The 27,885-nt window shown below is 41.8% G+C and overlaps 2 protein-coding genes across 5 annotated transcripts in view; one reads left to right on the top strand and one right to left on the bottom strand.

The window, feature by feature from the left end:
• Positions 1-865: 865 nt before the first annotated feature.
• On the bottom strand, positions 866-7,886 carry MRPL15 (mitochondrial ribosomal protein L15). Its single transcript, XM_038579323.1, has 5 exons — positions 7,696-7,886; positions 6,022-6,176; positions 5,046-5,211; positions 1,842-1,965; positions 866-1,398 (listed from the first exon to the last, which is right to left on the bottom strand). The coding sequence occupies exons 1-5, from the start codon at positions 7,801-7,803 to the stop codon at positions 1,061-1,063; spliced, it is 891 nt and encodes a 296-aa protein (XP_038435251.1). The 5' UTR covers positions 7,804-7,886; the 3' UTR covers positions 866-1,060.
• A 7,031-nt stretch (positions 7,887-14,917) lies between these two features.
• The window catches only part of LYPLA1 (lysophospholipase 1), a 41,218-nt gene continuing 28,250 nt past the window's right edge, over positions 14,918-27,885 (top strand). Inside the window, exons 1-3 of one of the 4 annotated variants that reach the window (XM_038579319.1) lie at positions 15,001-15,075; positions 15,848-15,905; positions 16,043-16,074. Coding sequence is in view for 3 of the 4 variants with exons in the window: in XM_038579316.1 (XP_038435244.1) it covers positions 15,007-15,075; positions 16,043-16,074 (101 nt within the window). In the remaining variant the exon portion in view is untranslated. Of the gene's footprint in view, positions 15,076-15,847; positions 15,906-16,042; positions 16,075-27,885 lie in introns of all 4 variants that reach the window. The other 3 variants (XM_038579316.1, XM_038579318.1, XM_038579317.1) reach the window with 3 other exon arrangements.

Below are 27,885 nucleotides of genomic sequence, written 5' to 3'. Positions count from 1 at the left end.
TGTTGGCAAATCGAACTTCAATAAAAACAAATTTAAAAAAAATCTCAGATCGGCAATATAGAAGGTAGAAAAGTTAAAATATTGAATCATTGAGGTTTTTAAATTTTTTATTTAAAGAAAATAGCCAGGATTAATTTTATTTTTCCTGGAAAAATTATTTTTTCCAAAATTATAATGAAATTATTCAAGATTTAATTGCAGCAGGATAAAATCAGCTTTTGAATGGTTTAGATACAATACATATTTACAAAGCTAAATAAGCTTACTGATACTGAATCTTATATTAACGGAGTTTATTTTCATACTACCAGTTGTTTTTATGGGTTATATAATCACTGAACAATATTTCAAAAATCATTTAAAATGACTGAAAAACAAAGATCTCCAATATCTCCGAAATAAGCAAAATATCAGTTAGAAATTTACCTTCTTCAAGAAAAAGATTAATGGTTTAATCATTATCTATTCCTATCAGATGAGTTGAGAATATGAATGCACTTAGAATTTCTGCTTGTTTTGCTAGCAAATATTGTACTACTTATTCACTGGTCTTTAACTTTCAATTCATATCCCACATCTTAATAATCCAGAGTTGAAGGCTTTCCACCATAACACTGGAGAGCAGAGCTTCCTTGGGGCTATTAAGCTGGGCCACCATTAGTGACTGTTTTAACCTTGACCGAACAGGCCTAGCAATCAATCTCTTTCCACCTGCACAATCACTCTGATTTGCAACAATGATAACACAAGACCTGGATGAAAAGATTATGAAAAAAATGAACAAGAAATACCCTAAAAGTTATCATCTTCCTCTGGCAGAATACCAGGGATTTTGTTTCTTTAACAGAGAGAGAACAGGCACAGATTCAGTTCTTCTATGCAGCCATTGCTTATTGCATTTTTTATTTCAATTTTAGATAAAAATGGAAATAGGGTTACATGGGAAATTATCATCAATACCTAGAGAATCACAAATCAAGATGAGACCATGAGAAATATGTATGTTTCAGTCCCTTTTCTTCCAGAACTCTCTTACAACTCTGCTTTCTTGAAAGAGAATTCATGAGCTATAATACTTGAGGAGATTCTCATCTGTAGGTTTTAGGATTTTCTTATCTGTCATATTCACCACCCATCCAGGGGCAAGACCAAAGAAAATCTGCCTTGGATCCTTTCGAGTACTAAGCATTTTGAAGAGCTCGTCTTTAGTGATATCAGGTAAAATATAGCCATACTTCTTGGCAAGTTCAAGTCTTGCTTCAGGAAATTTGGCAGGATCCGCCAGGTAACCACGATTCTTTGCATCGGTATAATACGGTACCAGTGCTTCAGGAGGAAGCATTCGTTTTGGAATAGGTTGTCCACGCAGAAAGAATGGAACAGGTTTGCACAGAATTTCTGAAAAATTTTTAAATAAAAAAAAGAAGCATATAATGGTTATGCATTATATGAATACATGATTTTCTTTTAATTATCAATTTTTAAGTATACCAAGAGGAGAACTTCATTCCAAGAACTTTCTTTTTATTAAATAGGTTTAAGTAAATGGAAACACTTCATTTTCAAAAATTTGCATCCTGAAAATCAAAGTTATCTAGTGATATTTCTAGTGAATTTCTACACATAGGTTAACATCATATGTAAGCCCCATATTTAAAAACAAAAAACCTTATGATATATTGCTTGAGGTATATTAGAAGTCACACCATTAACAGGAAACTCAAAAACAGAAAGTAAGGTGTCCAAACCCCAAGTCAGAGAGCTATGAGGACTTTTAAAATCCTCATATGGCAGCCAGTGGAAGACAAACAGGGGAAGCAAGGGACTGCAGGACATCTTACCTAGACTTCTTGGATCATAGAAAGCTGTAGTAACAACACCACCATTTTTTTCAATTGCAGCAATGGCTAATTCTGAAGCCAACTGTACTTCAATATTAACTTTCGCCTTAAAGGTGTCAGCACCCTGTAATATGTCAAAGCAAAGCCTGTTTGTAGATAGCCTAAGAGTAAAGTAATATGGCAAGCCTCCTTTTTACACTGCATTTTCTCCTCCAAAATGCTTATAATGTAACAGTAGTTCCAACTCTAAATATCTCTGCATTGAGGTCCTATCAAACAAATTTTTAGACCACTTTGTTTTACCAATTCTCATTCTCTGTAAGCAGAGATCATTACATTTTCATTTTACATTTTTAGTAAATAGTAATATAAGTACTTCATTAATAGTAGACTGTAACAACTCCTAACAACCCTATGACAAAATTATTGCTGCACCAACTTCATAAATGGGGACATCAAAGCACAGAGAGATTAAGTAACTTGTCAAGATCACACAACTAGGATTCTTTTTTCTTTTTAAGACTTATTTTTTTTACAGAGAGGGAGAGAGAGAGTCTTAAGCAGACTCTATTGAGTGCCAAGCCTCACACAGGGCTCAATCCCACAACTCTCAACACCAGGAACTAAGCCAAAACCAAGAGTGAGCAGAATTAACTGCCTGCACCACCCAGGCGCCCCTCACACAACTAGGATTCTAACTCAAGGAGACTAGTCACAGCACCTGTGTTCTTAAACACAACATTCTGCCATATTGAGATGGAAAAAACCTTATCTTCCTTATTCCTAAGTCAGCAAAAGGCCAAGAGATTGTTAACGAGGGGACAAGTGGACTGGAACCAGCGGAAGAACAAAGTATCTGACAACAGGGGCGCCTGGCTGGTTCAGTCAGTAAGCCTGTGACTCTAGATCTTGGCTCTAAGTTCAAGCCCCATGTTGGGTATAGAGATTACTTAAAAATAAAATGTTAATAAAAGAAATCTGGGGCACCTGGGTGGCTCAGTCAGTTAACCATCTGCCTTTGGCTCAGGTCAGGTCATGATCCTGGGTCCTGGGATCAAGCCCCGCTTCAGGCTCCCTGCTCAGAGCACTCACACACAGTTTTTTCTCTCTCGAATACATAAATAAAAAATACATATATATAAAAGTTTCACAATAGTATTTGACCTTGCAGGAATGAGCCCCCTCTAGAAGAAAAGGCAGAAGAACACAACAGAGATTCACTTTGCATTTACTATTGATTTTAGTATAGCTTCTAAAAGGACAAAAATAGAAGTCTACTTTTCCCTAGTACAGCCAATACAAAAAAAAAAAAAAAAAAAAAACAGAACTAAACTTTCTAAAGTTCTGTTTTTGGTCACTTTTATTAGGATGTACTACATTTTACTTTAATTTCAAAACAGATTCTAATTGAAAGGTGGTGGTATTACCATTCTTTTTGTGGTAATAGAATTTTTTTTTTTTTTTTTGCTATTTTGGTGTGGTTGAAATAAGCTTGCTCCCAATCAAGTTCCTTTCATTAATCATTAAGTTTTAATATATTTCAAAAATATTCCATCAATTCTACGACACATTTTCTCATACTTTTTCCCATTTATGATACTGATCTGCATTTTTGCAATCAATGCACCTTTGACTCAATAAAATAAGGTCTTGGGGCACCTGGGTGGCTCAGTTGTTGAGTGTCTGCCTTTGTCTCAGGTCGTGATTCTGGTCTCCCTCTGCCTATGTGTCTGCCTCTATCTCTCACACGAATAAATAAAATCTTAAAATAGGGGCAGCCCTGGTGGCGCAGCGCTTTAGCGCTGCCTACAGCCCAGGATGTGATCCTGGAGACCCGGGATCGGGTCCCACGTCGGGCTCTTTGCGTGGAGCCTGCTTCTCCCTTGCCTGTGTCTCTGCCTCTCTCTCTCTCTCTCTGTCTCTCATGAGTAAACAGAGTCTTAAAAAAAAAAAAGAAAAAAATCTTAAAATAAAATAAAGTCTTGCCATATTGTTCATGAATTTTAATCACTATTCCAGATTGCCCTACCATTTCCCTATTGTTGGGCATTAGAGTTAGTTCTAGTATCTTCAATATTATTAGTATTTTTAGGAATGTCTTTACATCAGTTAGGTTTCTTTTACTTTTTTATCGAAAACATATATTCCAAAATTGGTAATTTTGTGCCGAAGGATTAAACAGTCTTACTATTCACTACTTATTGCAAATCTGAAATCCAGAGAAGGTCAACCAATTTACACAGTTACAAATGACATGTAACTAACTGTACCTACTCAACTGTTGCCCTGGTGTAGTTTTCAGGATTATTTTCCTAGTTTAATATAGACACATGCCTGAAAACTGTTGCAATGTGCCATTTATTGGTTGACAAAGTCACAAATTTTTCCTATTAATTTACGTGCGTATTCCCTTACATACGTAGAATAGAATATTGAGACTTAATTGTGTATTTTGTATTCTCTTTTCAAATCATTTTATTTGGAAAACTTTTACCTACGAGGTTCACTTTTTCAAAGGAATTTAAAAGGTTCTTCCATAAACACATGCTTCCCTCTAGTGGACACTAAGTTACTTACATAGTGGTATTAAAGTGTTAATGAACAAGTTTAATTGTTTATCAAACTCTTATAAATAGAAAACTTCTTTGCTGCAATTAGAATTGGATTTGATTCATTCCTTTTCTCCATTACTAATTATCATGAACCAATATGTCCAATACTGCAAACATAGCAATGAACCAAAGTACTTGTCCTCAAAGAACTTACATTATAGTGAAGAGTGAAAAAATAAATCCATTACTTGGTAATAAAGGTCAGGTGTCCATATATTTAAAAAAAAAAAAAAAAACCTTTGGGCAGGGTAAAGCAGACAAGAGGATGACTCTTATGGGGGGAGGGCGAATATTCTTTTATAAAAGGACGTCAAAAAAGATCTTCCAGATATGACATTTGAGCAAAGAACCAAAGGGAGTGAGGGAGCAAGCTGATTGGATACACTGAAGAGCACCCCAGAACCAGAGTACAAAGGCCCCTCAATACAGCAAGCCAATTTCCTCAAACTACAACTGAGTATGACATAATGACCGCTATGCAATGGTTATATGACAACTCAAAAGAAATAAAAATTAAAAAGGCAGAGTGTTGATTATATGGAAATCAGAAGTAGTCTTCTATAAGGCACTAAAAAATCTAATCCGCACTTACCTCCTCTACCAGCTGGACACCATAATCCCTTTTAAGTGGCTGGATGGTCACACCTCTCCCATTGACAAGTTGAGTTAGGTCAATAGGTTGAGTAGGATCCACGCGACCCAAATCAATAAGATATTGCAATCTATTGAGACTCAAAGGCTGATACTGGCGTCTGAAGCTACAAAACAAAGTAACAACTGGAGAACTCAGTTAAGCTTATCTTCCTGTAAATTCTTCAAATCAACTCAAATCAACTTTGCCCTGTATTTTCCTGATTTAGCTAATGTAACAAAACCCTCCTGAGTACAACAGAAACACTTAATATTGCTTTTTGCTAATGAAACAAAACTAGTACTTCGTTTCATTAAAAATAATTTGCCTCTCTAGGCATTTACTTACTCATTCAAACAAATTTGTCAAAAATTTAACCCTTCATTCGAATGATGTATTAATGGAACTCAAAGTAACAAGCATAGTTTTCCTTTACTGAATGACTATAATTGTCCAGATGTTTACATATATTATTGCTCAGCCTCTAACCAACCATAAGAGCAGGCATTATTATCTCCATTTGCAGGTCTGAATACAAAGAAAGTCTGGGTTTTTTTCCCTCCTGCTAATCCAGCCTAAATTTCATTAACAAAAATGGTTCAGAGAAATGGCAACAAAAGTCTGCTTCAAAGTGAATTTCAGGGCAGCCTCTGTGGCTTAGCAGTTTAGCACCTCCTTCGGCCCAGGGCGTGATCCTAGAGACCCAGGATCGAATGCCACATCCAGCTCCCCACATGGAGCCTGCTTCTCTCTCTGCCTGTGTCTCTGGCCACCCCCACTCTGTGTGTCTCTAATAAATAAATAAAAATCTTTTTTTAAAATAAAAATCTTAAAAACAACAACAACAAAGTGAATTTCAATTTCTATCAAGCTATTTTTATAGGTGATTGTCAGTGAAAATTAGGGATTTTTACTTGAAAAAGCAAAGCAACTTTACCTATGACCTTCATTAAACCCGTATTTTGGGATTCGAATGTAAAATGGGGTTTGGCCTCCCTCAAAACCCAGTCTGGGCCGGGTTCCTCTCTGCCGCTCTCCTTTATGGCCTCGGCCACATTTTCTACCTCTTCTCCGACCTCTTCGCCGTCTTTCCTGAGGACAGAAAAGAGTTTTGTACGATCTGCATTTTTAAAAAACTGTATTTCATCTTTTCACTTGTGTATTTTTTTGTGATGCCATTCATTTATCCAATTAACCAGTACCAGCTAACACTACTCTGTGCCAAGCATTGTTTACTCTAATCCCTACTTTTAGGTTAGCATCTTTGCCTCTGAAGATGTAGCAAATCCTTGTAACCAAAGCCCAAGTTATGTTTAAAGGCAAAGTTCCAAGGATGGGATGGAGATAAAGGTTCTATGATACAGGATGCCTGGGGGACTGAGTGGTTGAGCCTCTGCCTTCTGCTCAGGGCTGATCCTGGGGTCTTTGGTCTCTCTGTCTCTCATGAATGAATAAATAAAATCTTAAAAAAAAATTCTATGATAGACTGCAATGGAAAAAAATCCTAGAATCAAACATCCCCAACAAACAAGGTTTATACGATATTCCAGAACCTTTATTTTGGAATTGTAAATACTTTATTGTTATGCAAGTAAATAACGTTATTGAAACGTTAATTAGTAAAGAAAGTATTTTTCTTAAATTAACTTCCTCTTACTTCCTAAAAGCAAGTGATTTTTTTAAAGGAGTTTGTCCCCGCGACTGGCTGGTTGGGGGGGGGGGGGGGGGGCTGCGACTCTGGTTGTAAATTAGAGCGCACATTAGGTATAGCGATTATTCGGTTAAAAAAATAATAATAAACCCTTTAAAAATTAAATAAAATGCTAATATATCAACTAGCAGCTTTCCTAGCGGATTCATGATTCGCAGAAGAGACATCTACCATAATCAATCAATTCGAATCTTTCCCATGAAAATAAAGATACCAGGGAATGTATTTCATTTTAAATATTTTGTGGGGGCTTTTTTTTTTGCGTGTGTCTTTTTTTCCTAAGATTTAATTTATTTATTCACCGGAGACCCAGAGAGAGGCAGAAACACAGGCAGAGAGAGAAGCAGGCTCCCGGCGCGGAACCCGATGCGTGACATCCCGAGACCCCCGGGGTCACGCCCTGGGCTGAAGGCCAACGCTACAGCTCTGAGGCACCCAGGCGCCCCTTCGATACAATTTTGATAGAAACAATCATTTTATAGTTTCTGCGACTTCAGTCCTCCGCCCTAGTTAACATAATTGTGCTTTAAGATATAAAAGTAAGAATTAGGGGATCCCTGGGTGGCGCAGCGGTTTGGCGCCTGCCTTTGGCCCAGGGCGCGATCCTGGAGACCCGGGATCGAATCCCACGTCGGGCTCCCGGTGCATGGAGCCTGCTTCTCCCTCTGCCTGTGTCTCTGCCTCTCTCTCTCTCTCTCTGTGTGACTATCATAAATAAATACAAATTAAAAAAACAAAACTAAACTAAGAATTAGGACCCTACGGGAAGCCGCTCTTCAGTGCAATTGAGAACAAGGCACCCAACCCCCTTCTGGAAAGGAGTCCCCGAGAAGGACGCGGAGCGAACGGCCGCTTCCATGTCCCGTCCCCAACGCTTCCGCACCGCCTCCAGCCATTTACCGGTTTCCTGGAGCCTGGATTCGGTTTTAGGTTGGCCAAGCTCACACGGGGCAAGGCCCGGAGCAGGTCCAGGGTTCTTGCCCCGCCGGCCTGCACGGGACCCGCCATCGGAGGGCCCACACCCTCCCCGGCGCCGCGGGTCGCCTCGGAGCCCACGTGGTCTCGCGGCGCCGCTTTACGGCCGCGGCGCCGCCCCTGTCGCACCGCAGCAGCTTCTGAGCCTCGAGTCGCGCGGCGCGCGGGTGCGGGAGGACGCCCGGGGCGAGCGGCGCGGGGTTTGGGGCGTGCGGGAGTGTCCCGGCAGCTCGGGAGGTTTGCAGTCTTGTGTTAGGGCTGCGCTACGTTTTTCCTGTTTTTAGTTCCCTGGGGACGTGAGCTCCCCTCGCTAGAGATCGCTCCTTGACCTGTCTCTGAACGTACCCGGTTTTCTCCCCTTCGTAAAAGCACACATTGAAAATGTAGGCGTCTGAGTCAGCGCTAGGCCTCGCACGTTGTGGGGACCTGCCCTTATGAGGCAGGGTTCTCCGAGCTCCGTCTGGAACCCGGAATAAAAGAACTTGAGCTCTAAACCATTAATTTTGAGCTTCATTTAATAACACGCCGTGAGACACGAAGATAGGCCGAGGTCTAGCTTTTCCAGTGCCCGGCTAGGGGCGCCCGGGTGGCTCCGTAGGCCGAGCGGCGGGACTGGCGGGGTGGGCGCAGGTCGAGAGCCCGGAGTCTGGGCTGCGCACCGCCCCCCCCGCCCCCCTCCTGCTCAGCGGGGGGTCAGCTTGGGATTCTCTCTGCCCTTCGCCCCGCTTGAGCGCGCGTGCTCTTTGTCTCGAGAATAGATCTTCTAAAAAAAGTTTGTCTAAACACCTGCTTAGGGACGCCTGGGTGGCTCAGCGGCTGAGCGTGGGCCTTCGGCTCAGGGCGTGACCTCGGGATCCCGGAAGGGGAGCCTGCTCCTCCCTCCTCCCTCTGCCTGGCTCTGCCTCTCTCTCTCTCTCTCTCTCTCTCTCTCTCTCTCTGGTCTCTCATGAATAAATAAATAAAATCTTTAAAAAATAAAAATAAAATAAAATGCCGGCTTATACCAACCTGTGAATAAGACTCGAACTATGTGTTCTCTTCCCCGTGTATCTATGAGATAATGCCCCGACCCAACCCCTGAGATAACTTCACTTATTTAATCATGTTAGGAGCTGTGTGGAGGGCTCCGTGTGTGTCAGACGAGACGCATTAGTTAGCCTAATTCGATTTGTCTAAACGACCAGCCCTAGATGTAGATATTTCTATTTTTTTACAGACTGAGAAGCTAAGGCTTGGCAAAGTTAGTTGGACCAAGGTCCGACAACAAACGATCATAGCCAGGTTTCAAATTTGCCTATTTTTAATAATATAAAACAATAGCTGCAGCACAAAACACATTTTCACTTGAAAACTATCAGCTTCCCTATTTTTGTCTTAAGGGAGTGTAATATGGAAGACCGTATTCCTTTCTTTTTCTTTCTTTTACTCTTTTTTACATTTCACTGTCTTGTGGAGTTCTTCTCCCTGGTTCCTATTAGTGACAGAAATAGTGAAGGTGAGAAATAAACTTTTGGAGGGCAACTACAATGTTTGATTAATTTTGAAGTTATTTTAAATCAAATATAAAAGAAGGTGCATTAATTCTTTAAGCAATATTTATTAACAGGTCACTAACTTGTTACTAAGAAATATGCATAGGTGAAGTCAAATAAGATCTTGCTCCCAGGTTTTTTTAAACGTAGGAGAGGAAACTCATCCAAATTGAGTATGTTTGTTTAAGATTTTATTTGTAAGTCATCACTATACCCAACGTGGGACTTGAACCCACAACCCTGAGATCAAGAGTCATTGGCTTCACCAACTGAACCAGCCAGATGCCCCCAAATTGAATATTTTTTAAAAGGTAAAGGGGTGCCTGGGTGGCTCAGTTGGTTAAGCATCTTCCTTCCGCTCAGGTCATAATCCAGAGTTCTGGGATTGAGCCCCATGTCTGGCTCCTTGCTCAGCACGGAGTCAGCTTCTCCCTCTGCCCCTCCCCCTGCTCTTGCTCTCTCTCTCAAAATCTTCTTAGAAAATGAAAATAAAATATAAAAATACAAATATGACTCTGAAACAATACACAGTATAGACTATATGGAAGTACAAAAGAAAATACAGAAAAAAAATAGACACTAGTTCCTGACATTAAGGGTTTCAATTCAATATATTTCATAATATTTTAGAGTATCTTGATTTAGAAATTTCATAGCTCTGGAAAGAAAATTGCAAAATACGTTGCAAAACGTGTCCTAATCTGCAGTCACAATTTTTTTTCTCTATCTAGAAAGTCATTGCTTGCAGTAAGTAATGAATTTGTGGATGAGCATTAATAACATTTTTTAATTACAAAAAATCCTTATTGAATAAATGAGATACAGGAAATATAAAACAATGTGCTGCATTTCTTGGAAGTAGATGTCCTTCATTTTGTAGGTTACATAATGTTATTGAAAGGTATCAGTTAATAGTGATAATAATTGTTGTTAATTATATGCTGCATGTTTGCTTATTCTGTATCCCAACATTTTTTTTTGTATCCCAACATGTTAATGAAGCATATACAACTGTCATTTTGATGAGTATTACCTGTGTTGTAAAAACGTAAATTAAAGTTGTGTAATAAATAAGTCACTCATCCTTACCTTAAGCCTATGTAAGTACGGGCATCATTATTGCATGATAATATTTGTTAAGCGCTTACATGATTAGGATATTGCATTATACCCTGTTTAAATCTTTAAGACCTTGTAATAAGAAAACATCTTGGTAACTATTTATCCTGATTCTGGCCCAGATTAATAATGACTATGAATCATTATACAAAAAAAGAATGAAATGTACCCTGTAAAGATGGTATAATTTTAAATTCCTTGGAAAGGCCTCTTTCCCACACTTCTAAATAATCTCCTCTCCCACCCCCCAGATGCTTATCCAAGTGCCTTTAACAGTCCAATACAGATAAATTCCTTTGAATTCATTTAAAATGAAAATTCTCAAAGTGAGTAGAGAATAAGGGGGGGATAAAAGGGGATAAATTCATACAAGGCATTTTACATGAATCATAATGTAATACACTATGAAGAGTCTAATCCATTTAACCCTCTGTTTCTGAAATTAAAAAGCAACAGAACAAAAACATGCACATAAAACTCTCTTCCTCAAGGAGATCACACATTAAAGAATATTTTGGCAGGGATGGGAACAGGAAGAAAAGAATTTCAGTTATTAGATTATTACTTTTACTATGAGGCAAGAACAAGTCATTTTTAGAATGGGCCCAAGAATAGGCTTATTTTGTTTATCAAATCTGAGAATTGGAAAACAACTGGAGATGAGATTTAGTAAAGAGGGGGTAGGAAGCCAGAGGCAGGAGAGCAGTATATCCCTTTGATTTTGGGAGAAAACTGTACTGAGAGGGCTAAGGAGAGGGCATGGGAAGGGGGTAGAAATAAATGTCACTATGATAAAACCTACCTACTTTTATCAAAGGTTGGTTCTGACTTATTCACACTTAAACAATATTTGTTTTAATTTTATTTTTTTAAAGATTTTATTTATTTATTCTTGAGAGACAGAGAGAGAGGCAGAGACACAGGCAGAGGGAGAAGCAGGCTCCATGCAGGGAGCCCAATGTGGGACTCGATCCCAGGACTCTGGGATCACGCTGCTGAGCCACCCACAGGTCCCAACCTGTATGTTTTTTAAACTTTCTATTGTGAATTATTTTTTCTTCTGTTACTTATTCTAACCAGCTATTATTTGTAGCTAGAGAAACCATTCATTTTTGTATATTGATTTAGTAATTAGCTATATTGCTAAAATTACTTGTAATTTTTAAATAGCTTCTGTTAAATTTTCCTTTGTGTAATTGATGTGGGAAACAAAGGCAAAGAAAAAATAAATTTCTGGGACATGACCCCAGGGTCTGGGATGGAGTCCCACATCAGGCTCCCTGCAGAGAGCCTGCTTCTCCCTCTGGCTGTCTGCCTCTCTCTCCCAATCTCTCATGAATAAATAAATAAAATCTTTAAAAAAAAAGAAAAGAAAAAAGAAACTTCCTTATGCCTATAGCCCATTGGCAAGTCCTGGAAACAGGTGACCGTCCTCTGGGAACTCAGCTGCCTTCATGGTAACAGTTTTCACTAAGGGCAAAAGGAAATCTTAGCTTTACATCCATCATCCAACCCCCGAGGATCCAGTAAGTTTACTTCAACGCATAAAAATTCCTTTGGAAACTTCCTTATCTCTATGCCCCTAGATACACGTTAGCAATCATATTGCTATGACCTGCCAATATACATTTAAGGGTTTCAAGGGTTTTACTAGACAGTGATAAATGACCTTTTCAACAGCTAGCACCCTCCAGGTCCTGGAAACCTTGCTTCTAAAATTCCTTAGAGACTTATGCTATCCTTAAACCATTCCCAGCTTGAAAGTATGTACTCCTTATAACCCCAGTGCAACTTTTTCTGCCCACTGGTCCTGTCCTTAGGCTTTAATGTTAGCTGTAACGGGCACCATTGAGGACTGACAGGAACGCTTTTTTTTGAAGATTTCAAACGAACTCAACTTTCAGTAAGTAATCTAAAGTGTTTATACACAGCTCATCGGAGCCCTATTTGTCATAGACTTTTGAGTTTATTGTTGGAACCACATAATAGGACCATTGTTTTTGTTTTGTTTTGTTTTGTTTTGTTTTGTTTTTGTCTTTAAAAATTGTTGTAAATGTCTGTATGCACTTTGCTTTTTTATTAAACATAATCCAAGGTGGCGGTGACTCTTTTGTACACTAACACCAGCACGGACCTGCTTTTCCATTGTGTTTGAAACGTGAGCCAAGTAGAGTCAGCCTGCTGTGAAGTTAACATTGCCAGGAGGAATCTTCCACAAAAATATTTTCAAATTTTTTCAGTATTTAGTAGTGAGAGATATTAATGCATTAATGGTAATACATTTCTCGTTTAATATAAATTGAGGATGTTTTTCTAGTTGTGCACGAACGCTGGCAACTTAGTAAGATTTGACAATTGTTTAAATATGTAATGTTAAGCTTAGATTTAAAAAAAAGTAAAGCTGGTAAACTGGGTCTTTGTCATTTGCTTAAAAAAAAGCGAATGTGTTTGGTGCATTATTTTCTGAGTGGGGCCTGTAGCCTTCATGTTTCTGCGCCAGAAACATCTCAAGATTTTTTTTATTGGCCATTGGCTATAAACTACAACCATTTCCTGTATCATAATCATCTAAAAATAACAGTAATTTTGTCTTTTTTCAGTTATATTTATTTCATTCCCCTACCTTAGGAAGAAGAGAGATCAATTAATTAGAACACAGAGTTCCTTAAATGATGTAGGACTTGGGAGAACCTTGCAGGTTAGGAAAAGAGGGGCAGGTGACTGAAATACATCACACAGCAGGGGTCCTACTCCCCACTACTGGAAGTTGTTAGGTGGCCCCTGGAACTTTACATCATAGAAAAATTCACCTACAAGGAAGGGAACATGTCATGTTCACAGTAAGAGAGCTACAGACAGTTTTTCTCTATATCCCAAGCAAATACTTAAAAGCCTGACACAAACACGTATACTGTAACGTGAAATGAGTCATATTATAATTTTCAATCAGCATCAATTTAACATTTCTGAAGTCTCAACGCTCAAAACCACGCTAAGAGTTATAAAAGCACTACGAACAAGATGGCAATCCTTCGGCAGTCGGGTCATCATATGAATTAAAGTGGAGTGGGTTTTCTTAAAGCCTTTTTTTTTTTCCTTAAAGCCTTTTGTTCACCAGTTTCCTTCCCCATCTTAGACTACTCCCTAACCATTGTATATTGCCTTTATGTTTCTCCATTACATTGTGAAGGTCAGGGCATTTTGTCTTTTAGCGTTTCAGTCTCTCGTCCCCTCCCAGATCCTAGCAAGTGTGTGATACACTTCGGAGGCCCCCTGCCCCATGCAGAAAAGGGGCCTGCCAGTCTCATGCTTTAATCAGTAGTGTCAATACCCGGCAGTTACTAAGGATCCTCCATGCAATTGAGTGTTTTCCTTTCCAAATGAAGTTTATTTTCTAAAGATTTTATTTACCTACTGGGATCCCTGGGTGGCGCAGCGGTTTGGCGCCTGCCTTTGGCCCAGGGCGCGATCCTGGAGACCCGGAATCGAATCCCACGTCGGGCTCCCGGTGCATGGAGCCTGCTTCTCCCTCTGCCTCTCTCTCTTTCTCTCTCTGTGACTATCATAAATAAATAAAAATTAAAAAAAAAAACAAAACAAAATGAAATCTATGTGAGGGATCCCTGGGTGGCGCAGCGGTTTGGCGCCTGCCTTTGGCCCAGGGCGCGATCCTGGAGACCCGGGAATCGAATCCCACGTCGGGCTCCCGGTGCATGGAGCCTGCTTCTCCCTCTGCCTGTGTCTCTGCCTCTCTCTCTCTCTCTGTGACTATCATAAGTAAATAAATAAAAATTAAAAAAAAAAAAGATTTTATTTACCTACTCATGAGAGACAGAGAGAGAGGGGCAGAGATATAGGCAGAGGGAGAAGCAGGCTCCCGGCGAGGAGCCCCATGCGGGGCTGGATCCCAAGGCCCTGGGATCACGACCTGAGCCACCCAGGCGTCCTCCAGCTGCACTTCAAAGGCGGAGGGGAGTGACCCCTTAACTACACACTGGTATAGCCCCGAATGGAGAATAAGGCAAAAAAGCTCGACCAGCCTCTCAGGCGGGTCCTTCCTAGCCCAGACGAACGAGCACACCCCGGTTTTAGAAACGAGGGAGTATCCGGGCAGGAGACTACGGGCTGCGGGGTCATTCCTTTCCCCACGGGGCCCCAGGAGCGGAGGATGAAGCAGGCTCCCGCGGCCTCGCCGCCGGCGCAGGCCTGGGAGCCTTCGTGGGGGGCCCGCACGCCCCGGGAGGGAGCCCCGGGAGGGAGCCCCGCGCGGCCACCCGCACCGAGGACGGGCGGGCCACGGGGCCCGACGAGGTCAGCTCCGGGCGTTGTGACGCCGCGGGCAGGGCGGCGGGGGAGGGGCAGCCGCCGGGACCGGGGCGCGGGGGCGCGGGGGCGGCGCAGAGGGGCGCGGCGCCTGGTTGGCGCCCACGCGCCTGAGCGCGCGCCCGGAGGGGAGGGGGAGGGGGAGGGGGAGGAGGAGGGGCGGGGCGGGGCGGGCCGAGACTCGCCGCTCGCACGCCCTTGGGCCGGCCCGGCGCCCGCAGTCCGTCTTCCTGGAGACGCGCGCCGCCGGCCGAGCTGGTGCATGTGCGGCAATAACATGTCTGTCCCGCTTCCCGCCACCGTGCCCGCCATCCGGAAAGCCACGGCTGCGGTGAGTCGCGGCGGCCAGGGTTCGCAGGGCCCCGCTCGGCCCGCGGCCGGCTGCCGCCTCTGGCGCGGGGTGGGCGTCGCGGGCCGGCAGCGAGCGGTGGGCGAGGGCGCCGCGCCCTGCCCTGCCCTGCCCCGCCCCGCCCCGCCCCGCCCGCGCCGCCGGGTGTGGAGGGCGTGGGGTGCGACGCCGGGTCGGCGGGCCCGGGGCCGTGGTGCCCGCAGAGAGCCCGGGGTCACGGCCGCGGCGGGGGATTCGCGTCCCGCCACTTCCGGCAGCCCCGATCCCGAGGCCTCCGCATTGCGGAGCGAGCGCGGCCCGCGCGCCCCCCGGAGCCGCCCTCCTCACCGCCCTCCTCACCGCCCACCGGGTCCGAGCGGGAGGCGCTGGCGCTAGTGCGGAGGCTCCCTGATAGGGGGCGGGGGCGGGGGCGGCGGGCTTCGCAGCATCCCTGGTCTCACTTGTGGATGAGACGATGCTGTCTTGTTCTGAATGAAAGGCGTTGGAAGGTTGCGTGTCTTGCAAAATCAGAAGGACTTTTGTTGTTGTTGTTTGTTTGTTTAAGGAAACTTGTGTATGAAGATCTCGAACGTACTTGTAACTCGCCCCCGCCTTTTTGCGATGGAAAAATTCTACAGCGTTTGTGGGAGACTTTGATGGTTTGACTCCAAAGAGACACTCTTTCTTAAAATGTGCTCGGTGATCTTTTGCACCGAAGAATGTCTAACTGGGACCTTTGTTTTTTTTTTTTTTTTTTAACTGGGACCTCTGTAAGTGCTAAAAGGCCGCATACGGACTGAGAAGCGAAGTGAAGGATTTTCGTCTTTGAAGAGGTCTGTGAGGATTAATTAACCTGCTACGGGCTATGTTCTGTAATTCAGGCATCCGCCTTAACCACAGCTTCAGTGTATAACAATTCTCGGTGGGTTTATTTAGGCATTGTTTATTAATATTTCCTCTTCTCTTGTAGGTGATTTTCCTGCATGGATTAGGAGATACAGGGTAGGTACCCTTATTACTAATAGTAATGAAAGGACGTTGTGCAACTCTATGCCATTAAAGGTTTATTGAAGAACTCTAGAACTGTATTAAAGAACATTGGTAGTCCTACTTACAATCCAGGAATAAGCTACAATCTTTTCATTTTAAAAAACTCCCAGAATTTTTCTCTCATCATCTTAAATTTCTCATTTTCAACTCATGTTTCGGGAACATGTTAAAATTGCAAACTCCTCCTTGAGTTGCTATGGGTATTAGATGCCAGAGATGGGTGGAAGGTTTGTAGAGACACTGTGCAATTGAGAGTTCTCTACAGGAGTTAAAATTTCACAGCGGGTTAAGAAGAAGTAGTTGATTATGATAAGGAAGTAATAGCAATGTGAGGTGTACAGTGTTCTGATTGAGAGCTTAGGTATACCTTTTAAAGAAAAAATCAGTTAAAGTTCAAGTGAGGCCACTGTGGTATTTATTTAGAGTCTGATCAAATTTTGTTGTGTAATTTTGGACACATGATTTATCATTCTCTTAGGCTTTTTCTGTATTGAGAGGTTTTTGTATTTAAAGTCATGATTATCAGGGCGCCTGGCTGCCTCAGTCTGTAGAGAATGCAGCCCTTGATCTCAGGGTTGTACGTTCAAGCCCCACATTGGGTATGGAGTAGTAAAAAACAGTGATTATCTATTTGAAACTTGGGCAGAAGTGTTGTTAAAAAAAATTACAGAACTGGAGGAAAACTGTGGATTAAAATAAATTTTGATAGAGTAGCCAAAAACTATTAAATCCTCTTTATAAGGAAGCATTGTGCTACATTAGATTAGTAAAAGTAATTTTCTTTTTTTATAATAAATTTATTTTTTATTGGTGTTCAATTTGCCAACATACAGAATAACACCCAGTGCTCATCCCATCAAGTGCCCCCCTCAGTGCCCATCACCCATTCACTCCCACCACCACCCCCTCCTCCTCTTCCACCACCCCTAGTTTGTTTCCCAGAGTTAGGGGTCTTTATGTTCTGTCTCCCTTTCTGATATTTCCCACACATTTCTCCTCCCTTCCCTTATATTCCCTTTCACTATTATTTATATTCCCCAAATGAATGAGACCATATAATGTTTGTCCTTCTCCAATTGACTTATTTCACTCAACATAATACCCTTCAGTTCCATCCACGTTGAAGCAAATGGTGGGTATTTGTCGTTTCTAATGGCTGAGGAATATTCCATTGTATACATAAACTACATCTTTATCCATTCATCTTTCGACAGACACCGAGGCTCCTTCCACAGTTTGGCTATTGTGGGCATTGCTGCTAGAAACATCGGGGTGCAGGTGTCCCGGCGTTTCATTGCATCTGAATATTTGGGGTAAATCCCCAACAGTGCAATTGCTGGGTAGTAGGGCAGGTCTATTTTTAACTCTTTGAGGGACCTCCACACAGTTTTCCAGAGTGGCTGCACCAGTTCACATTCCCACCAACAGTGCCAAGAGGGTTCCCTTTTCTCTGCATCCTCTCCAACATTTGTGGTTTCCTGCCTTGTTAATTTTCCCCATTCTCACTGGTGTGAGGTGGTATCTCATTGTGGTTTTGATTTGTATTTCCCTGATGGCAAGTGATGCAGAGCATTTTCTCATGTGCATGTTGGCCATGTCTATGTCTTCCTCTGTGAGATTTCTCTTCATGTCTTTTGCCCATTTCATGATTGGATTGTTTGTTTCTTTGGTGTTGAGTTTAATAAGTTCTTTATAGATCTTGGAAACTAGCCCTTTATCTAATATGTCATTTGTAAATATCTTCTCCCATTCTGTAGGTTGTCTTTTAGTTTTGTTGACTGTATCCCTTGCTGTGCAAAAGCTTCTTATCTTGATGAAGTCCCAATAGTTCATTTTTGCTTTTCTTTCTTTTGCCTTCATGGATATATCTTGAAAGATGTTACTGTGGCTGAGTTCAAAAAAGGGTGTTGCCTGTGTTCTCCTCTAGGATTTTGATGGAATCTTGTCTCACATTTAGATCTTTCATCCATTTTGAGTTTATCTTTGTGTATGGTGAAAGAGAGTGGTCTAGTTTCATTCTTCTGCATGTGGATGTCCAATTTTCCCAGCACCATTTATTGAAGAGACTTTCTTCCAATGGATAGTCTTTCCTCCTTTATTGAATATTAGTTGACCATAAAGTTGAGGGTCCACTTCTGGGTTCTCTATTCTGTACCATTGATCTATGTGTCTGTTTTTGTGCCAGTACCACACTGTCTTGATGACCACAGCTTTGTAGTACAACCTGAAATCTGGCATTGTGATGCCCCCAGATATGGTTTTCTTTTTTAAAATTCCCCTGGTTATTCGGGGTCTTTTCTGATTCCACACAAATCTTAAAATGATTTGTTCTAACTCTCTGAAGAAAGTCCATGGTATTTTTATAGGGTTTGCGTTAAACGTGTACATTGCCCTGGGTAACATTGACATTTTCACAATATTAATTCTGCCAATCCATGAGCATGGAATATTTTTCCATCTCTTTGTGTCTTCCTCAATTTCTTTCAGAAGTGTTCTATAGTTTTTAGGGTATAGATCCTTTACCTCTTTGGTTAGGTTTATTCCTAGGTATCTTATGCTTTTGGGTGCAATTGTAAATGGGATTGACTCCTTAATTTCTCTTTCTTCAGTCTCATTGTTAGTGTATAGAAATGCCACTGATTTCTGGGCATTGATTTTGTATCCTGCCACGCTACCAAATTGCTGTATGAGTTCTAGCAATCTTGGGGTGGAGCCTTTTGGGTTTTCTATGTAGAGTATCATGTCATCCGTGAAGAGGGAGAGTTTGACTTCTTCTTTCCCAATTTGAATGCCTTTAATGTCTTTTTGTTGTCTGATTGCCCAGGCTAGGACTTCCAGTACTAGGTTCAATAGCAGTGGTGAGAGTGGACATCCCTGTCTTGTTCCTGATCTTAGGGGAAAGGCTCCCAGTGCTTCCCCACTGAGAATATATTTGCTGTGGGCTTTTCGTAGATGGCTTTTAAGGTGTTGAGGAATGTTCCCTCTATCCCTACACTCTGAAGAGTTTTGATCAGGAATGGATGCTGTATTTTGTCAAATGCTTTCTCTGCATCTAATGAGAGGATCATATGGTTCATGGCTTTTCTCTTGCTGATATGATGAATCACATTGATTGTTTTACGAGTGTTGAACCAGCCTTGTGTCCCGGGGATAAGTCCTACTTGGTCATGGTGAATAATTTTCTTAATGTACTGTTGGATCCTATTGGCTAATATCTTGTTGAGAATTTTTGCATCCATGTTCATCAGGGATATTGGTCTGTAATTCTCCTTTTTGGTGGGGTCTTTGTCGGGTTTTGGAATTAAGGTGATGCTGGCCTCATAGAACAAATTTGGAAGTACTCTCTTTCTATCTTTCCAAACAGCTTTAGTAGAATAGGTATGGTTTCTTCTTTAAACATTTGATAGAATTCCCCTGGGAAGCCATCTGGCCCTGGACTTTTGTGTCTTGGGAAGTTTTGATGACTGCTTCAATTTCCTCCCTGGTTATTCGCCTGTTCAGGTTTTCTGTTTCTTCCTGTTCCAGTTTTGGTAGTTTGTGGCTTTCCAGGAATGCGTCCATTTCTTCTAGATTGCCTAATTTATTGGCGTATAGCTGTTCATAATATGTTTTTAAAATCGTTTGTATTTCCTTGGTGTTGGTAGTGATCTCTTCTTTCTCATTCATGATTTTATTAATTTGAGTCTTCTCTCTCTTCTTTTTAATAAGGCTGGCTAATGGTTTATCTATCTTATTAATTCTTTCAAAGAACCAACTCCTGGTTCTGTTGATCTGTTCTACAGTTCTTCTGGTCTCGATTTCGTTGAGTTCTGCTCGAATCTTTATTAACTGTCTTCTTCTGCTGGGTGTAGGATCTATTTGCTGTTTTTTCTCTAGCTCCTTTCTGTGTAAGGTTAGCTTTTGTATTTGAGTTCTTTCCAGTTTTTGAATGGATGCTTGTATTGCGATGTATTCCCCCCTTAGGACTGCTTTTGCTGCATCCCAAAGATTTTGAACGGTTGTATCTTCATTCTCATTAGTTTCCATGAATCTTTTTAATTCTTCCTTAATTTCCTGGTTGACCCTTTCATCTTTTAGCAGGATGGTCCTTAACCTCCAGGTGTTTGAGGTCCTTCCAAACTTCTTGTTGTGATTTAGTTCTAATTTCAAGGCATTATGGTCTGAGAATATGCAGGGGACGATCCCAATCTTTGGTATCGGTTCAGACCCAATTTGTGACCCAGTATGTGGTCTATTCTGGAGAAAGTTCCATGTGCACTTGAGAAGAATGTGTCTTCAGTTGAGTTTGGATGTAAAGTTCTGTAGATATCTGTGAAATCCATCTGGTCCAGTGTTATCATTTAAAGCTCCCGTTTCTTTGGAGATATTGTGATTAGAAGACCTATCGAGTGTAGAAAGAGCTAGGTTGAAGTCACCAAGTATAAGTGTATTATTATCTAAGTATTTCTTCACTTTGGTTATTAATTGATTGATATATTTGGTAGCTCCCACATTCGGGACATATATATTGAGGATTGTTAAGTCCTCTTGTTGGATAGATCCCTTAAGTATGATGTAGTGTCCCTCTTCATCCTTTACTACAGTCTTCGGGGTAAATTGTAGTTTATCTGATATAAGGATGGCTACCCCTGCTTTCTTTTGAGGACCATTCGAATGGTAAATTGTTCTCCAACCTTTTATTTTCAGGCTGTAGGTGTCCTTACCTCTAAAATGAGTCTCTTGTAGACAGCAAATAGATGGGTCCTGCTTTTTTATCCAGTCTGAAACCCTGCACCTTTTGATGGGGTCATTAAGCCTGTTCACGTTCAGAGTTACTATTGAAAGATATGAGTTTAGTGTCATCATGATATCTATTCAGTCCTTGTTTTTGTGGATTGTTCCACTGAACTTCTTATTAAAGGGGAATTTTAAGAGTCCCCCTTAAAATTTCTTGCAGAGCTGGTTTGGAGGTCACATATTCTTTCAGTTCCTGCCTGTCTTGGATGCTCTTTATCTCTCCTTCCATTCTGAATGAGAGCCTTGCTGGATAAAGTATTCTTGGTTGCATGTTCTTCTCATTTAGGACCCTGAATATATCCTGCCAGCCCTTTCTGGCCTGCCAGGTCTCTGTGGAGAGGTCTGCTGTTACCCTAATGCTCCTCCCCATAAAAGTCAGGGATTTCTAGTCTCTTGATGCTTTAAGGATCTTCTCTTTATCTTTGGAATTTGCAAGCTTCACTATTAAATGTCGAGGTGTTGAACGGTTTTTATTGATTTTAGGGGGGGGATCTCTCTGTTTCCTGGATCTGAATGCCTGTTTCCCTTCCCAGATTAGGAAAGTTTTCAGCTATGAATTTGTTCAAATACATATTCTGGCCCTGTGTCCCTTTCGGTGCCCTCGGGAACCCCAATTAAACGTAGGTTTTTCTTCCTCAGGCTGTTGTTTATTTCCCTTAATCTATCTTTATGGTCTTTTAATTGTCTCTTTTTTCCTCAGTTTCCCTCTTTGCCATCAATTTGTCTTCTATGTCACTCGTTCTTCCACCTCGTTAACCCTCGTCGTTAGGACTTCTAGTTTGGATTGCATCTCATTCAATTGATTTTTAATTTCTGCCTGATTAGCTCTAAATTCTGCAGTCATGAAGCCTCTTGAGTCCTTTATACTTTTTTCTAGAGCCACCAGTAGCTGTATAATAGTGCTTCTGAATTAGCTTTCTGACATTGAATTGTAATCCAGATTTTGTAATTCTGTGGGAGAGAGGACTGTTTCTGATTCTTTCTTTTGAGGTGAGGTTTTCCTTCTAGTCATTTTTCTCAGTGCAGAGTGGCCAAAAGCAAGTTGTATTGGGAAAAGGAGAAAAAGAGAGGAGAAAAAGAAGGAAAGAAAAGAGAAAAAAGAATAAAGGAAGAAAGAAGGAAAAAAAAGAATTAAAAGAGAAAGAAAAAGAAAAAGGGGGGAAAAAGGGTGGGGGAAGTAATCAGAAAAAAAAAAAATCATGGGGGAGTATCTTCTGATTCTGTGTACTTTAAGTCCCTTGGCTTCCCCTGGAAGTTGTCAGTCAGTCTAGCTGGTCTTCTGGGGGAGGGGCCTGTTGTGCTGATTTTCAGGTGTTAGGACTTGGGGAAGCTGCTCTGCCCCTGCCTGGTGCAGGGCTCAGTGGGGGTTGTTCACCCCGTGAGGCCCCAGGAGGAACAACCGCAGTGGCGGGGCCAGCCCTGGAGCCCGTGGAGTCAGCTCCCGCAGTCACCACGGAGCTCTCCGTCTGCAGGGCCTGGAGGCTCCGGGCGGGGCGGCTGATCTGCTCAGCTCTGGGCAGGAGCCTCCTCGCTGTCCTGGGGGAGGCCGGATCCTGGGCTGTGTCCCGGCTCCCTGGGCTCCGGGACCTGCGCTGTTGGATTCGTGCTCCCGCCCCGCAGCCCCCTCCGCGGAGCCGCCCCCGAGCCCCCCCGAGCTGCTCCCGCCCCGCAGCCCCCTCCGCGGAGCCGCCCCTGAGCCCCCGAGCTGCTCCGGGTCCCGCCGTGCGCGCTGCAGCCCTTAGGGAGCTCGGCGCACTCTCCCGGGGCGCAGGTGTCTGTTAGTGTCCCCGGGAGCCCGAGGGCATCCCCGCCCTCCTGGGTCCTGCTCCAACTCCCCACGAGCCCCTTTCCCCCGGGAAGGTCGGTGCAGCTCCTGCTCCTCCGGGACGGGGCTCTCCTGTCCTGGGGACACTCGCCCCGGCCTCAGCCCGGCTCCTCGCGGGGCCCCTCCCCCTTGGAGGCCTTTTGTTTCTTTATTTCTTTTTCCCCGTCTTCCTACCTTGATAGAAGCCCGAGCTCATCTCACTGTAGCGTCCCAGCTGTTCTTTCTTTAAATCTCAGGCTGAATTCGTAGTTTGAAGGTTATCTAGGTAATTTGGTGGGGACAGATGATTTGGGGACCCTACTCTTCCGCCATCTTGCTCCTCCTCCTAAAAGTGATTTTCTTATATTCTCTTCAGCCTACTATGTAGAAACACATGACACATAACTTTGTATGGAGTTAGGGGAAAGGTTGCGGGACTCTTTCTGGCAATCAGGTTGTTGGCAGACTTCTTCAACTACAGAGAGGCTTAGGGGAGCCCTCTTTTACAACCAAACCCTTCTAATGCTGAGAGTCAGGGAAGACCTTGCTACCCTGTAACTTTGCCAGTAAGGAGATGCAGGCCTGAAGAATCAGTCTAAAAGGAGCACCTGTAGGAAGGTTCTCTGTGGACCCCAATTTGGCCATATTCCATGCAGTGAAATTAAAGAGTGAACATGATGAAGAAAACGAACAATGTGAGATTAAAAATGCCAAGAGCATCCATAGCATCTTGACTAAGAATTAAGTTCATATAAAAAAATTAAAGGTTTCCTTGGGACGCTCGGGTGGCTCAGCGGTTGAGCGTCTGCCTTTGGCTCAGGGTGTGATCGTGGGGTCCTAGGATCAAGTCCCACATCAGGCTTCCTGCATGGAGCCTGCTTCTCCCTCTGCCTGTGTCTCTGTCTCTCTCTCTCTCTCTCTCTGTGTCTCTCATGAATAAATAAAGTTTTTAAAAAAAAGTTTCAGATTTTAGAAATACTTTTTAACATAGTATTATAGAAAAGCTGACTCATGGCGCATGGGTGGCTCAGTGGGTACAGTGTTGAATCTTGATTTTAGCTCGGGTAGTGATCTCAGAATGGTGAGATGGAGCCTGGCATTGGGCTCCAGGCTGAGCATGGAACCTGGTTGATGCTCTGTACCTCTCCCTCTGCTCCCCACCCATATTTTTCTCTCTACACTGTTCTAAAAAAAAAGAAAAAAAAAAAAAAAAAGAAAAGCTGACTCTAAATTGGTTTCATGAGTACATAATAAAATTCAGAACCAGTCAATACAAGAAGTGGCAATTTATTTATTTATTTTTTAAAGATTTTATTTATTTATTCATGAGAGAGAGAGAGAGAGGCAGAGACTTAGGCAGAGGGAGAAGCAGGCTCCATGCAGTGAGCCCGATGTGGGATTTGATCCTGGGTCTCCAGGATCATGCCCTGGGCCAAAGGCAGGTACTTAACCGCTGAGCCACCCAGGAATCCCAAGAAGTGGCAATTTAATATTTATATTTGTCAGGTTAACTTGGAGAATGATAGGGATTAAGTGATTTGGTTTGTCACTATTAAAATGGGCAGCTTTTGCCTCTTTTTCGGTTAAGGTTCTTTTTTATAGAACTACCCAACGTGTATTGTCTGGTAACTTAGGTCTTGAGGTCCGTGTCTTTTAGATTCCTTGTGAAAGAAGTGGCCAAAAAAGATTGAAGACCTGTATAATTCTGTATTTCATCAATTTTAATATGTAATTTTCCTCACATTTTTATGTTTCCTAGATTGGTACTCCATTTACTACACTTATGTTTATTGTGGTGATGATTTTTTTTCCTTAAAAAGCTATTTTTTCAGTGCTTCCCCTTATATGCCTTAGTGTCTAGGAAATATGATATAGCATATTTCTCCTCTTGAAAAAATTGATAGTGTATGCATTAGCATGTTAAAAGCTCTGACAAGTTTTGTTATAAAGAAACATATGGCAACCAAAGTGTTCTTAATAACATGTATAATAAACTGAAACTAGTATTCAAAGGAATATATTTTCGACTATGCTGTATGGCATGAGATCACAGTTTTCCTTCTAAAACAGATAGCTTTGGAGGATCCCTGGGTGGCTCAGCGGTTTAGTGCCTGCCTTTGGCCCAGGGCACGATCCTGGAGTCCTGGGATCAAGTCCCGCATCGGGCTCCCGGCGTGAAGCCTGCTTCTGCCTCTCTCTTTCTCTATGTCTATCATAAATAAATAAATAAATAAATCAATCAATCAATCAATCAATCAATCAATCTTGAAAAAATAAAACAGATAGCCTTTGTTAGGAGTAAAATTTTTTTATATTTGTATTGTAAAGAAATTCAAACTATAAATAAGAATGAAAAGTAGTTGAAATCCTAAAACCCAGAGATACTTATTTTTGATAGCATTTAAAAAATGTTTTATTTTGAAATCTTTTCAAATATATGGGAGAGTTGCAAGAATAGATTCCTGGGTGCCTGGGTGGCTCAGTGGGTTGAGCGTCTGCCTTCAGCTCAGGACATATGATCTAAGGGTCCTGGGATCAAGCCCTATATTGGACTCCCTGCTTAGCAGGCAACCTGCTTCTTTCTCTTCCTCTTCCTCTTCCTCTTCCTGCCACTCCCCCTGCTTGTGCTCTTTTTCTCTCTCTGTCATGGAAATAAATAAAATCTTAAAGAAAATTAGGTCTTTAAAAAAAATTAGAGATTCCTCAATATCTTTTATCCAAAATCTGTTCATTGATTGCTACTATGTTTGCTGAACCCCTTGAGGGTAAATTGCAATTACTGATTCTTTATTTCCAAACACTTTCACATGTAATTTCTAAGAAGGATGAGAGTCTCTTATGTAACCACATTCAGGAAATTTAGTGCTTTTTAAATATTATTGTCTAATATACTACATATTCAAACTTAGCCAGTTGTCCCAGTCCTTTTTGATAATTCCCTCCCTGTAATCCAGTTGCCAGTCACACATGTTTAACTGTTACATCTCTTTAGTCTCATTATTGGGAATAATTCCTCAGCTCTTCTTTGTCTTTCATGCCACTGACATTTTTTGAGAGATCAGGCTAGTCCCTTTGGAGAGAATGGGTAGTTTGCCATTTCCTCATGATTAGATTTATTAGATTAGTTTATGCATTTGGGGTAAAATGCCATACAGACAATATGTCCTGTTCAGTGCTTCACGTCAGGAGACAGATGACAGCCTTTGTCCCATTATTGGTATAACTTGGATCACTTGATTAAGGTGGTATTTTCCAGGTTTCTCTCTTCCAGTTATCTCCTTTTGTAGTTAAAAAGCAAGTAGGGAGATAATTTGAGACTCTGCAAATTGTGTATTAAACTTTCACCCAAAAAAAAAAAAAAAAACAAAAAAAAAACTTTCACCCAACATTTTCAACATCCGTTGATGATTCTTACTGGACTTAATTTTTTTTTTAAGATTTTTATATTTATTCATGAGAGAGAGAGAGGCAGAGACATAGAGGGAGAAGCAGGCTTCATGCAGGAAGCCTGATATGGGACTCGATCCTGGTACTCCAGGATCGCGCCCTGAGCCCAAGGCAGACGCTCAACTGCTGAGCCACCCGCTGAGCCCTGGACTTGTTAATATGATGTGATCTTCTAAGTCTGTCACTCCTTATTTTTATTAGTTTGCCCCTCCCTGTTTACTTAATACTGACTATAGATTTATGTAATGACTTACATTCCATTATTGTTAGTTTTAAAAAATTTTTAACTTTTTCTTTTAAAATAATTTCAAATTTACATAAATGTTACAGAAATAATATTTAAATCTCCTGCTACCCTTTTTCTTAGATTACCCAATTGTTAACGTCTCTGAAACATTTGGGGCATGTTGCAGAAATATTGCCTCTTCATAAAATTTTAGTGTGTATTTTGTAAGTACAAAAACATTCCCACGTGACCACAGTATAATCATCAGTCAGGAAGTAAGCATTAATCTAATACTATCATCAGATTTCTTGGTTATATCATCACATTTTCTTGGTTTGATCCAATCATGACCTTGATGGGCCCAGGTTCCAATCCAGGATCGCATCTTGCATTTAGTTATAAGTTTCCTTAGTCTGTTTCAGTCTAGAGCAGTCTTTGTGTTTCATGACATTGAGACTTTTTGAGAATACAGGCCAATTACTTTATAGACTGTCCCTCAGTTTCAGTTTATATGATGTCTCCTTCTGACTTTAGCCTTTTTGACAGGAATATCATAGAGATGTTGCTGTGTTCATCTCAGTGGATTGTACCAGGCACACACCGAGTTGACTTTTGTTCCTTTACTGGTGATATTACATTTTTTTTCCACCTGGTTAAGATGGTGTTTTGCCTTGTTTCTCCACAGTAAAACTATAATAAGTGTATTTACTTAAAAATATTTTGTGGGGGGATCCCTGGGTGGCGTAGCGGTTTGGCGCCTGCCTTTGGCCCAGGGCATGATCCTGGAGACCCGGGATCGAATCCCACGTCGGGCTCCCGGTGCATGGAGCCTGCTTCTCCCTCTGCCTGTGTCTCTGCCTCTCTCTCTCTCTCTGTGACTATCATAAATAAATAAAAAAATAATAAAAAAAATTAAAAAAAAATATTTTGTGGGGAGATGCTTTGATATTATGAAAACATGTTTCTCACCAAATTGTCACTTACGGATTTAGCATTCATTAATGATTCTTGTCTGTATCTATTCTTGTGATAGTTCCAGATAACAATCTTTTTTTTTTTTTTTATGATAGACATACAGAGAGAGAGAGAGAGTGAGAGAGGCAGAGACACAGGCAGAGACACAGGCAGAGGGATAAGCAGGCTCCATGCACCGGGAGCCCGATGTGGGATTCGATCCCGGGTCTCCAGGATCGCGCCCTGGGCCAAAGGCAGGCGCCAAACCGCTGCGCCACCCAGGGATCCCAGATAACAATCTTTTAAAAAAACACTTTATTCTAGATTTATTCATTGGCAGCTCTCCTCTCTTATTTATTATGTATGTATATATTCATTTATTCATTTTAAAGTGTCAAGTCAGGACAGACTCTTGGATTGCTTTTACTCTCAGGGTTACAGACTGTTAAATCTATCATATTTTGGTAGTCAAATCATCCTGTACTTGTCTGTCTGGAGTCTCTTTAAGGTGCTCTTATGTCTTGGGGACATGTCCCATCATTCTTTGAGCACTTTC

Source organism: Canis lupus, chromosome 29, assembly GCF_011100685.1.
Source record: "Canis lupus familiaris isolate Mischka breed German Shepherd chromosome 29, alternate assembly UU_Cfam_GSD_1.0, whole genome shotgun sequence".
In the NCBI taxonomy this organism is placed as follows: domain Eukaryota; kingdom Metazoa; phylum Chordata; class Mammalia; order Carnivora; family Canidae; genus Canis; species Canis lupus.
This window is presented reverse-complemented; position numbering and strand designations above follow the sequence as displayed.